The sequence below is a fragment of the Chiloscyllium plagiosum genome, chromosome 39 (genome assembly GCF_004010195.1).
Source record: "Chiloscyllium plagiosum isolate BGI_BamShark_2017 chromosome 39, ASM401019v2, whole genome shotgun sequence".
Lineage (NCBI taxonomy): Eukaryota > Metazoa > Chordata > Chondrichthyes > Orectolobiformes > Hemiscylliidae > Chiloscyllium > Chiloscyllium plagiosum.
Window position 1 is genome coordinate 18,417,016 of NC_057748.1, and position 12,915 is coordinate 18,429,930.

The 12,915-nt window shown below is 41.8% G+C and overlaps 1 protein-coding gene across 1 annotated transcript in view; it reads left to right on the forward strand.

Moving 5' to 3' along the window:
- The window catches only part of st13 (ST13 Hsp70 interacting protein), a 44,414-nt gene that overhangs the window by 25,203 nt on the left and 6,296 nt on the right, over positions 1–12,915 (forward strand). The window contains exons 8-9 of the mRNA XM_043679913.1: positions 3,668–3,770; positions 8,368–8,484. Of these exons, the coding sequence (XP_043535848.1) occupies positions 3,668–3,770; positions 8,368–8,484 (220 nt within the window). The remainder of the gene's footprint in view (positions 1–3,667; positions 3,771–8,367; positions 8,485–12,915) is intronic.

The window sequence follows — 12,915 nt, forward strand, 5'->3', positions numbered from 1 at the left end:
GAGGAAACTGGTGAAATCCACCTTAATCCTGTGTAGTTGCAGGGTCCCAAAGCGGAAGATGAGGCGTAATTCGTCCAGTCGTCAGGTGGTAAAGGTTTGGTGATGGTCGAGTGGGAGGTGGAGTTGGTGTTCAGCCACAGGGTGATGGGGTTGCTTAGCGCAGGTGTCCCAGAGATGTTCTCTGAAACTATCCGCAAGTTGGCGTCCTATCTCCCTGATGTTGAGGAGACCACATCGGGTGCAACGGATACAGTAGATGACTGGTGGAAATACAGGTAACTTTCTGTCGGATGTGGAAGGATCCGTTGGGGCGTTGGACGATGGTGAGAGGGTGCAGGTTTTTCACTTTCTGCGGGTGGCAGGGGAAAGTGCTGGGAGTGGGGTGTGTGGATCTGACGAGGGAATCGCAGAGGGAATGGTCTCCCAGAAATGCTGATAGGGATGAGGAGGGAAATATATCCCGAGTGGTGAGGTCTATTTGTAGGTGGTGGAAGTGGCTGAGATTGATGCAATGTATACGGTGGTTGATAGGTTGGAAGGTGAGGACCAGGAGGGTTTCTGTCCTTGTTGCATTGGGAGGAGTGTGGTTCAAGGGCAGAGGTACGGGAAATAGAGGAGATGCATTGGAGGGCATCGTTGATCATGTGGGAGGGGAACTTGCGGTCTTTGAAGAAGACAGCCACCTGAGATTTTCTGTGGTGGAGTTGGTCATCCTAGGAACAGATGAGGTGGAGGAGTTGGAAATAAGGGATGGCATTTTTACAGGAGACAGGGTGGGAGGATGTGGTGTCCAGGTAGCTGTGGGAGTTGGTGAGTTTGTTGTAGTAGTTGTCCCTGGTTGCTGGTGTTGGAGATGGAGAGGTCCAGGAAGGGAAGGGAGGTGTCTGAGATGGTTCAGGTGAATTTGAGGTCAGGATGAAAGGTGTTAGTGAAGATGAGAAACTGTTCAACCTCCTCGTGGGAGCATGAGGTAGTGCTGATACAGTCATCGATGTATTGGAGGAAAAGGTGGGGAATGGTGTCTGTGTAACTGGGGAAGATGGACTGTTTCACATACCTGACAGAGGCATAGCTGGTAACCATGACTATCCCTTTGGTTTAGAGGAAGTGGGAGGATTGGAAGGAGATGTTGTTAAGGGCGAGGACCAGTTCAGCCAGGCAGATGAGGGTGTCATTGGAAGGGTACAGGTTGGGATGGCATGAGAGAAAGAAATGGAGGGCTTGGAGACCTTCTTCATGGCGGCTAGATGTATGCTGAGAATGCAGTAGGTGGATGAAGGTGGGGGAGAAGGTGATTTGTCGGAGAGGAGGGAGGAGCGAATAGATGGGAAAGACTGTCGACAGCTGAGATTTGAGGATATGCTTGAAAAAGTCCCGCAAGCACTCACTCTTGTCGTAAGTCCCGCAATGTAAGCAAATTTCCGTTAGTCGGCTGTCTGACATGCTAATTTATAACCATGATTCAGAGAACGCTGACTTAGTTAAGATTTAAACCCCTTCACAAAAATAGACTGACCCCCCAAATGCTGCTAGTTTAAAATCGAAATTCTTGACGATACAAAATTAGACTACATTGTAGACAGTAAATAGTATAAAATTGCCAAGAGATATTGATGGACTAAGTCAATGGGCAAAACTGTGACAAACTGATTTCAGTGTAAGCAAATATGATTATCCTTTTTGGACTGTAAAAGGGTAGATCAAAATACTTTCCAAATGGAATGTCGAAAGAGACTTGGAAGTTCAGAACTGTTGGGAACAGGTACAGAAAATAATCAAGAAGGCTAAGGGAATGCAGGCCTTTACATCTAGAGGATTAGTGGTTAAGGATGCAAATGTTATGCTACAGCTACACACACAACCCTGGTTAGACTCCAGTTGGAATACCGTGAGCAGATCAGAAGAATGTTTTGACCTTGGAGAGAGTACAGCATAGGTGACAAGAATGATATCTGGATTTCAGGGGTTAAATTGTAAGGAGACATTATACATAGTAAGCCTATTTTAATGTTTATTGAAAGTTAAGGGGTCATCTGATTGAAGTCTTCAAGAAATTAACAGGAAAAGATATGGTAGATAAAGATAAATCATTTCCACTGGTTGGAGATTCTAGAACTTAGAGGGAGCGTAGTCTGGGAATTAGGACCAGGCTATTAAGGATTGATGTTAAGAAGCACTTCTACATGCACAGAGTAGTGAATGTTTTGGAACTCTTTTCTGCAAAGTAGTTGATGTTGAATCAGTTCGTATTTTAAAATCTGAGATAGACACGTTTTTGTTAAGTAATTATATGAAGGGATATGAGCCAAAGGCAAGTATATAGAGTTAGACCACAAATCGGCCATGATCTCTCTGAATGGCAGTGGCTTAAGGGACTAATGGCCTATTTCTGTTTACATGTTATTGATATGAATAAATTAGACACCTTTCATCTCAGTCCTTTAAATGTTTTGATAATGATTGTGTTTGGCTAATAATGATTTGTTATTGAAGTAAGCCCTGTAAAGGTGAGGTTTCTTCTGTGATGGCTTCTCAGTTGCTTTAGTATTTTCATTGAACCAATCTTGAAGATTAAGAGAGACAGTAGGCCAAGGTCTCTGGAACTGTGGAGAACAGTATATTCTTGATGGTCATCTGGTCATAGTGAATGCAGTGTGTTTCACTGGACGCAGAAAACTTGAATTTCTCTTGAGCATTTCCTTCATGACTGTCTATTTAACCTTGAGCAGGGGATTGTTACCCCACTTAACCAAGGTACCAAGTCAAACCCTAGACGACAAGCTGGTCATCTGTCTGAAAGAACTGACTTTTGGTGATGCTGAAATTATTCCTAATTTTCCTGGTGTGACCAAATTGATCTTTGTGATTTTTATTGTAAAAGTGGCATCTTTTCTGGTCAGTTTTCAGTTATTGAGTGGTCTTATTCTGAGAATGCAGTATATAATTGTAGCTGCATTTATTTCCCTAGCTCTACTCTGCATTCTCTTTCTGCCAAAGCTAGAATACGGCCACGTGGGCATCATGTGCGTAAGTCTTGGTCGCATGTTGGTGGGTTATTATATTTGAATGTGCTTAATCCTATCCTGACTCTGCAGGTGGGCATGTCCAGTAAGAGTCAGAGTAGTTCTTAGGAGCTGATTGTTTCTCCCCCTTTTAACCCAGGGCAGCTGAAGCCATGTAACCCTGGCTGAAATCAGCTAAGTTGTGCAATACTAGGACTTTGATCTGGAACTCCCTTGGCTTGTATAGCTCAGTCATTGGCTGATTAAACTCTCTTTTTGGACTTATCAGAATCATCAGACCAGAGTGGCAGCTAGTCTCTTTTGAAACTGAGGGACTGCTGAAAATGGGAAACGTTTAAAGTTGTAGGATTTGTTAATTATTATGTGTTCTTTCACTTGTTCCTGAGAAGCTGAGAATTTGATCACTTCTCTTTCCATTCTGTGGTACTAGCAGATTTTAAGTCATAATGTAAGTTTTCATGCTGAAATAAAGGTATGAATGTGCAGGTAAACTTTGCTTGTCGTTCACAATTTCTGCCCTGTTGGCAGCTTTAGACATGTCAATTCTAGTGACTATTGATAGTGGTTGAACAACTGTATTGAATCTGTGGGTTTGATGCGTCTAGTTGTAAACCTTGCTGTTTTATAATTACTCTATCAAATAGATTGCTCGGTCACTGGGAGGAGGCAGCACGCGATCTGGCCACAGCCTGTAAACTAGATTATGATGATGATGCTAGCGCCATGCTGAAGGAGGTGCAACCTCGGGTACGTGACCACATTCTGGATACATTTTTGCTTAAAATGTTGTGTCTTTGAGAATAAATAGCAAAGTAAGGAGTTACTGGTGGAATTGGTTTCTCTGACCCAACTTGGGTGGGGAAAGAAATCTGAGAACTCATGCAGTTTTCAGATTTGTTTTTGCGTAAAAATCATTGTGTGGCAGTGCTTTTGAAATCTTATTCCAGTTTCAAATCCCTCCTTGGCTGCCTCATTCCATACCTACTGTAAACTCCTCCCGTTCTATAGCATAGTGATCTTTGCCATTCTTTAGTTCTAGCTTCTTGAACCTCCCCAGTGTTAATCAAGACACCTTTGGCAACAATGCCATTAGTTACCTATGCTGAGGCCACAACCTCTGAAATCCCTCCCTAAACTTCTCTACCTTCCCCACTCCTTTCTATTGGGATAATCCTTAAAGGAAGTCTCGAGCATGGTGCTGGAAAAGCACAGCAGGTCAGGCAGCATCCAAGGAGCAGGAAAATTGACGTTTTGGGCTTAGGTCCTTCATCAGGAATGAGGCGGGGGGGGGGGTGGTGGTGCGTTATACGATAGGTCGATGAAGGTGGGGGAGAGGTGATAGGTCGGGGAGGAGGGTGGAGCAGATAGACGAGAAAGATGATGGACCGGTCACAAGGAGTGCTGAGTTGGAGGCTTGGGCTGGGATAATGTGGGGGGAGGGGAAATGAGGAAACTGGTGAAATCCACAATGGTCCCATGCGGTTGCAGGGTCCCAAGACAGAATATGAGGCCTTCTTCCTCCAGGTGTCAGGTGGTAAGGGTTTGGTGATGGAGGAGGCCCAGGACCTGCATGTCCTTGGTGGAGTGGGAGGGGGAGTTGGTATTCAACCACAGGGTGGGTGGGATTCGTTGGTGGGAGTGTCCCAGAGATGTTCCCTGAAACAATATGCAAGTTGGCGTCTTGTCTTCCCGATGTAGAGGAGACCACATCGTGTTCAACGGATACAGTAGATGGCATTGGTGGAGGACAACGCTGAAAGCTTACCTAACTCACCAAAACTTCCCTTACTATGTTCTGTAATTTCTCTTTAATGCTTCGGTATCAAACTTTGCTAGTGCTCCTGTGAAGCACTGTAGAATACTTGATGTAAATGAAAGTTGTTGTTTCAAATTACTTAATTTATTACATGTTACATTATTACTTAAAATCTGCTAGTACCACAGAATGGAAAGAGAAGTGATCAAGTTCTCCGCATATAATTGTAATATGAAATAACAGTTAATGCTGGAATTGTGAAGTGGGTTAGTAGGCATTGGAATTTTCAGTGGCCAAAATTATATTTTGTTCATGGGATTTGGGTGTTGATGGCTAGGCCAGTATTAATTGCCCAGAGGGCTGTTTTAAGAGTCAACCATATTGCTGTGGGTCTGAGGTTATAGATAGCCACTTTCCTCAAGTTCATTATTAAACCAGATGGGTTTATGTGGCAATCAACAGTGGTTACCATGGGAGCCATCAGGCTCGATTATTCTTCTGGATTTCTTTTGTTGAATTCAGACTGCACGATCCAATGAGATTGATATCTCCAGAACATAGGCCTGGGGCTCTGGTTACTAGTCCAATAACATTAGCACTTAATCACCACCTACCATTATGTTCTGAACCATTCTGGCCCCTAATGAGTTTGCTTCTGCACCAAAATGCTCCTCCATTTAACTGGAGTATCACATCAAGACATTTTTATGTTAAGCTAATAAATATTGAGATTATCAATTCCATGATTTGGCTTACAAAAAATAATTGGAGCTGTTTTAAGTTTAGAATCTGTGACTGTACCCAAGATAGTCTACCCTGCTGGTTACTTTAAACATGTGCAGACAGCTGGGGAAAGATGGTGTACTAGCATTTCAAATGAGTCCTGCTTGAAAACAAACCTGAAAGTTCAACAATAATCTGCAGTTAATATAGGGCCTTTAATGTAGCAATAGCATCCTAAAGCATTAAACAAAATTTGATATGGAATCTCTCAGAACTTGGGGGTAGTTCTTATAGTCATTGAAGTACTTTTGAAGTGCAGTCACTGATTCTTTCAAAAGCTCCAGTTACCTTAGTTACTACTGTTGAAATATAACAAGACCAACATTTAATAGTCATTCCTAGACATCTTGATTTGTTACACTTGCTGCAGGGCTCAGTTATACATCAACTACTTTGGTATGGGGCTGGTGTTGTATATGGGCCAGAATGGTAAAGGCATCAAGTTTTTTTTCTGCTTAAATGATATCTGTGAATCAGTTGGGCGTTTATAATAATCCACTCTAACCAATGTAAAAAATGCAGCAGGCAGTTTGCACTCAGCGAGCCCCATAAATAGTACTTTGACTATGATCAGGTACGCTATTTTTGATGTTTGTTGAGGAATCAGTATTGATTGTCTCAATGTTGTTTTAAAATAATTTGTGCATCAGAGAGGGAAGACCGGCAAGACCATGTTTCTGGATTAGGATTAGGAGTGGAAGCCATAGCTGTGCTCTGACTTGTACAAGTATAGGCTTGAAGACCTAACCTTATAAGCAGCAAGAATTCAAAGCTGTTATTTGAATTTGTGTGAACTCTGCTGTCTGTCACTGCATGCTGCACTCTTTGTAAAAGTAGCTGGGCTTTAAAGAAATGTTCAGTGCACTATGAAACTCGCAGGTGGAAAATAAAACTTGTAATTACAAATGCTGATGAACCAAGAGTACAGCTGTTCTGAGAGTGGGCTGCACTGTTAGAGCATGGTGCAGAAAGCAATTTTAAACATGTAGTTTGAATCATTAGCAATGTGGCATAAGTCCACTCCTTACTTCCTGTTTCTTCTATCCTAACAACACTAGCTTAAAAAAAAGCATAAACATCTCATTGTGCTTGCCTGTTTTGGGAAGAAAATAGGGATGGGAGTTTGCCATTTAGAGCCTCAGGCCTTTTCTGGCATTGAGAGATTATGGCTGATGTATGACCTAACTACATATGCCAAATTTTCCCCAAAACTTATTTCTTCTGAATAACAAAAAAAAGCATCAGTTGACATATGCAAAAGAGTTGCGTACTTTTTATCATCATTGCATGTTTACATGTTTATACTCCTGTTCCTGCCATTATTCTTGCCTTTATTGTGTATAAATTATATATAATTACTTAATAGCTTGGATACAGGGCAAGAAGGTATGACAGCAAAATTTGCAGAGGACACGAAAATTGGTGGGAAAGTAAGTTGTAATAAAGAAATTTACAAATGAACAAGTAAATAAAGTTGTGAATGGGGCAAAACTTTGCTGATGAAGTTGAACATGGATAAGTGAGATTACCATTTTGGTCAGAAATATAAAGGTAACTAATTATCTAAATTGTGAGAAACCTCAAATTACTTTGGTGCAGAGGGATCTAGGTGTCCTCCTGCATGAGTTGAAGAAAGCTGGTAGCAGGTACAGCAAATAATGAGGGAAAATTAAAACAAAAATAGAAATTGCTGCAAAAGGATCAGCAGGTCTGGCAACATCTGTGGTGAGAAATCAGAGTTGATGTTTTGGCAAGTTCTGAGAAGGGTCACTGGACCTGAAAAATTAACTCTGATTTCTCTCTGTAGAGGCTGAGCTTTTCCAGCAATTTGTTTTTGTTTCTGATTTCTAGCATCTGCAGTTCTTTGTTTTTATTTAGGGAAAATTGAATGTTTGCATTTCTTGTCAAATGAATGGAGTATAAAAGTAGGGAAATGTTGTAAATGTACAAGACATTGGTGAGATCTCATCTGGAGTACTGTGTACAGTTTTAGTCCCCTTGAGGAACAATGCACTTGCATTCGAGGCAGTTCAGAGAAGGTTTGCTGAATTCATTTGAGATGAAAGGCTTGTCTTAGAAGTTGAGCAGTTTAGGCCAAGACATGCTAGACTTTAGAAGGATGACAAGCAATATAATCAAGGTTTACTAGATGCTAAAATAAATTGACAAAGTAGATGTATACCAGATATTCCCCTTGTGGGGTAATCTAAAATGAGAGTTCACTGTTTTAGACTAAGGGATGGAAGATTGTAAATATAGATGAGAAATTATTTCTCTGAGGATTCACTCCACAGTGCTATGGGCGCCAAGACACTGAATAGATTCAAGGAGGAGTTAGGCAAATCTTTAATCAGTAATGAGTTAGAAGGTTATGGGGAATGGATAGGAAAGTGGGTTTGAGGCCAAGCTGAGATCAGCCAGGATCTTATTAAATGGCAGAGCATGTTCGAGGGGCTGAAATGCCTAATCTGTTCCTAGTTCTTAGAAAGTTCATTGGGCGAAGTCTGTTCTTAATATTTGTGAATATAAACTTAATTAGGGATTTCTAATTAACTCTTACATATCCCTTTGTAATGCATGGTTAATAACCATAAAATGTAGTTAGCTAATTTTCTTTCATTAAATCAGGATTAGAGTAGGCATGGAAAAAGAAGTTTCCAAAAAAAGAAATCCTTCACAGCCATAGCCTGTAATATATATGCAGAGGATCTGACTGTCTTTGGAGTTCAGCTTTGAGCAGGTGTTTGGGGTGATGAACAGATCTATTTATTAAAGAATCTATATATTTTGACTAAATCTCCTTAGGCTCAAAAGATTATAGAACACAGAAGAAAATACGAAAGGAAGCGTGAAGAGAAGGACATTCGAGAGCGAATAGAGCGGGCGAAAAAAGCAAAGGAAGAACATGAAAAAGCACGTAAAGTAAGTTGCATGGTGTTGAAAATCGCGTTCACTTTTGCTTTACTCCAAAATCTCCCTTTTCCTCTCCTAATGGTGCATATTTCAGTTGCTTGGACAAGTATTAATTTGAGAGAGCGTCTGGTCAGAGAATATTAATGGACTTTTAACTTGAGGGTGTGTAGAACCGAACTCCATGCCCATGCATGCACTTCATGACAAGAATCACAGGACAGTAACTGTGCGTAGTATCTCTAACTTTTATATAGAGTCCAAAGCAGAAATGGTTCTCTTGCCCCAACAGGTCCACTCATCCTGTTCCCACATATATATTATCTTGCCTGTTAAGGGAAACCTGAAACACTATAACTATCTTATTCTTTACATTGCCCCTATTTTACTTGAATTGCAACAATCTTGGTTTTTGTTTATTCAGTCGTGGGATGTAAGCACCACTGGCTGGGCTAGCATTTATTGCCCATCCCTAGTTACTCTTGAGTCAGTGATGGTAAGCTGCTGCCTTGAATTGCTGAAGTCTCTTGGCTGACTGACCCATAAAATATTTAGGGAGAGAGCTCCAAGATTGTAGCCCAGTGATGCTGACTGAATATTTCCAAGTCAGCATGTTGTGGCCTTGGAGGACAATTTGCAGATGGTGGTGTTTCTATATCTCTGCTGCCATAGAGTGATAGTCCTATAGCATGGAGATCGACTCCTTTGGCCCAAACTGGACCATGCCGACCAAAATGTCTGTCCACACTAACCCCATTTCCCTGCACTTGACCCATATCCTTCTAAGGTGAAAGTGAGGACTGCAGATGCTGGAGATTAGAGTCGAGAGTGCGGTGCTGGAAAAGCACAGCAGGTCAGGTAGCATCTGAGGTGCAGGAGAATCGGACGTTTCGGGCAAAAGCCCTTCATCAGGAATTTCTGATGAAGGACTTTTGCCCAAAACGTTGATTCTCCTGCTCAGATACTGCCTGACCTGCTGTGTTTTTCCAGCACCACGCTCTCTCAACCCATATCCCTCTAATCCTTTCCTATCCATGTATTGGTCCAAATGCCTTTGTAACTGTTGCTAATGTACTGGCCTCAACCACTTTTGCTGGCAGCTCATGCCATATGTGTACTATTCTGTTTTAAAAAAAAAGTTGCCCCTCAGGTTCCCTTTTATTCTTTCCCCTCTAACCTTTAAACTAATGCCCTCCAATCCTCTATTGCCCAATCCTGGGAAAAAGACTGCATTCACCCTATTCATGCCTCTCATGATCTTCTACGGTTTCCCCCCCCCTCTTACACTCTAAAGAAAAAGTACTATCTTGTCCAACCTCCCCCTATAACTCGGACCATTGAGCCCAAGCAATATCCTTGTAAATTTCTTATGTGCTCTTTCCAGTTTATTAATATCCTTCCTATAACAAGAAGACCAAAACTGAACACACTACTCCAAGTGCAGCCTCACCAATGTCCTGTATAACTGCAACATAACTCCCCGGTTTCTTTGCTCGATGCCCTGACTGATGAAGGCTTAGTGTTCCAAAAGTCACATTCATTGTCCTTCTTCTGGTTGCTCCTCTTTCAGAGAACTGCAAACCTGACCTCCAAGAACCCACTGTTCCACTACACTCCTTAAGGCCCTACCATTTACCATGAAACTCCTACCTTGATTTGACTTTCCAAAATGCAAGGCCTCACACTTATCTATATTAAACTCCATTTCCCATTTCTTGGCCCACTTCCCTAGTTGATCAAGGTGCTGCTGCAACTTCTGAGAACCTTCCTCACTGTACACCTTACCACTTATTTTAGTGTCACCTGCAAACTTACTAATCATGCCTTGTACATTCTCATCCAAATCACTAAATGAGTATTTTGCATTGGTATTTACTGTGGAAAAGGATTTGGAAGATATAGACTGTAGGGAAATAGATGGTGACATCTTGCAAAATGTCCATATTACAGAGGAGGAAGTGCTGGATGTCTTGAAACGCATAAAAGTGGATAAATCCCCAGGACCTGATCAGGTGAAGCCTAGAACTCTGTGGGAAGCTAAAGAAGTGATTACTGGGCCTCTTGCTGAGATATTTGTATCATCGATAGTCACAGGTGAGGTGCCGGAAGACTGGAAGTTGGCTAACATGGTGCCACTGTTTAAGAAAGGTGGTAAGGACAAGCCAGGGAACTATAGACCAGTGAGCCTGATGTCGGTGGTGGGCTCCAATAGGTTCACCAATGTCTGGCTGAGACCCCCATCCGTGAAACAGCTTCGTTTACAGTGTGTGGTTCAAACACACAGCCACTTCCAGCACATTTGTCGCTACTGACGTGAAACTAAATTGCATTTATGTTGAGCCTTCTCACTTCCTCTCGAAGTGGCTCAAAGCAATTCACTGAAGAAAGGTCTCACATTCACATGAGAGCCATCCTGTAGCAGCAGCAATGAGACGAACAATATTGCTAATGAGAGGGAAACACAAAAGCAGAGCCATCATTGGTGAAGAGTGCACTGGGATGTTGATCAGATGGGCCAGTGGGCTGAGAAGTGGCAGATGGAGTTTAATTCGGATAAATGCGAGGTGCTGCATTTTGGGAAAGCAAATCTTAGCAGGACTTATACACTTAATGGTAAGGTCCTAGGGAGTGTTGTTGAACAAAGAGACCTTGGAGTGCAGGTTCATAGCTCCTTGAAAGTAGAGTTGCAGGTAGATAGGATAGTGAAGAAGGCGTTCCTTTACTGGTCAGAGTATTGAGTACAGGAGTTGGGAGGTCATGTCGCGGCTGTACGGGACAATGGTTAGGCCACTGTCAGAGCGTCAGAGGCTGAGGGGTGACCTTAGACGTTTACAAAATTTTGAGGGGCATGGATAGAGTAAATAGGCAAAGCCTTTTCCCTGGAGTCGGGGAATCCAGAACTAGAGGGCATAGATTTAGGGTGAGAGGGGAAAGATATAAAAGAGACGTACCGGGCAACCTTTTCACACAGATGGTGGTACGGGTATGGAATGAGCTGCCAGAGAAAGTGGTGGAGGCTGATTCAATTGCAACATTTAAGAGGCATTTGGATGGGTACATGATTAGGAAGGGTTTGGAATGATATGGGCCAGGTGCTGGCTGGTGGGACTGGATTGGGTTGGGATATCTGGTCGGCATGGACGGGTTGGACCGAAGGGTCGGTTTCCATGCTGTATATCTCTATGACTCTAAATCATTGATATAGATAACAAACAGTAATTGATAATAGTGATCATACATTTGAAAAGTGACACATAAGGAGCCTGGCTTAAGATTATACAAGTCCTAAAGAACCATAGTTAAGTTTGCAAAGCCATCTGAATCTCAGTACATCAGGATTGTCAGTAATTTTAGTGTGATGGTATCCATATGCTGCTTGTGATGTACACCTGAACCTCACGTTCTATAATTGAAACTGATGTCTGAATGTTAGATTTGTTAGATCATTTTCATGGTTTAAATGGAGTTTGTGTGAAATCTTCATGTTTTCATTACACTTGAATAGAATCTTTGACTATGTTGGTGCGCCCATACAAGCTTGGTCTAACTGTAGAAAATTTCCCTGGCGCTCCCAAAAAAACTTAAGTTCTTCTGTTCAAGTGTAGTCACTATGAAGTGAATATAGTAGCCAATTTATACACAGTAGGGTCCAAGCATATGACACAAGTGACTCGTTTATTTGTTGTGGATAAAAGTTGAATACTGGCCATGGCACTTAAAAAGAAAATCCTGGCTCTTCAAATGTTGTAATGGAATCTTTTACATTCATATTAGCAGGCAATCTAGTGTCTTCTAAAAGTACTGCACAGAATTTTCAGCCTGGATTACTTATTTGCATCCTGAGTGGGTTAATATTTCTGGCTTGAAGCCAAATAATACAACATCTCGAGACTCACCTGATCTGTAAAATGCTGGGACTCCTGATCATAGAGACTTGTTTGCCAGTGAATTACTTGCTGGGCAACCTCAATTACTACAATCTTCAGTTTTATAGTTGCTGTGATGCTGAAGACCTAATTAGCAGCTAAAATCGATTCAATCTGGTTAATAGTTGATTGAAAGCCAAGAGGATTGGCAACAGTGAGCAGATATCAGCATTTAAATTATGTAGACTTCATAATGGCATGACATAAAAAGCCCAAAGTAGGGAAGTAGGCTGGTTTAAACACTGAAATGAATCTCCAAAGCTAATCAGAAAATGAACTGGCCCATTTCGAGCTTTTGTTGAGATGCTGAGTGGAAATTCAAATCAACTGGTAGTTTTTGCTGCTGTGCTTCTGCCTGTTCTTGATTCTTGTTTCTGGGTTTATTTTCCTTCTCCGTGTGGAATTAAGATGGTAAAATATGCTTTTAATGCTTGCTGCAATAAGACATTATGGCTGGCAGATGTGTTACATTTTGGACGGTCAGTTTCACCCAGCATGCTATGGACTATGAATCGTC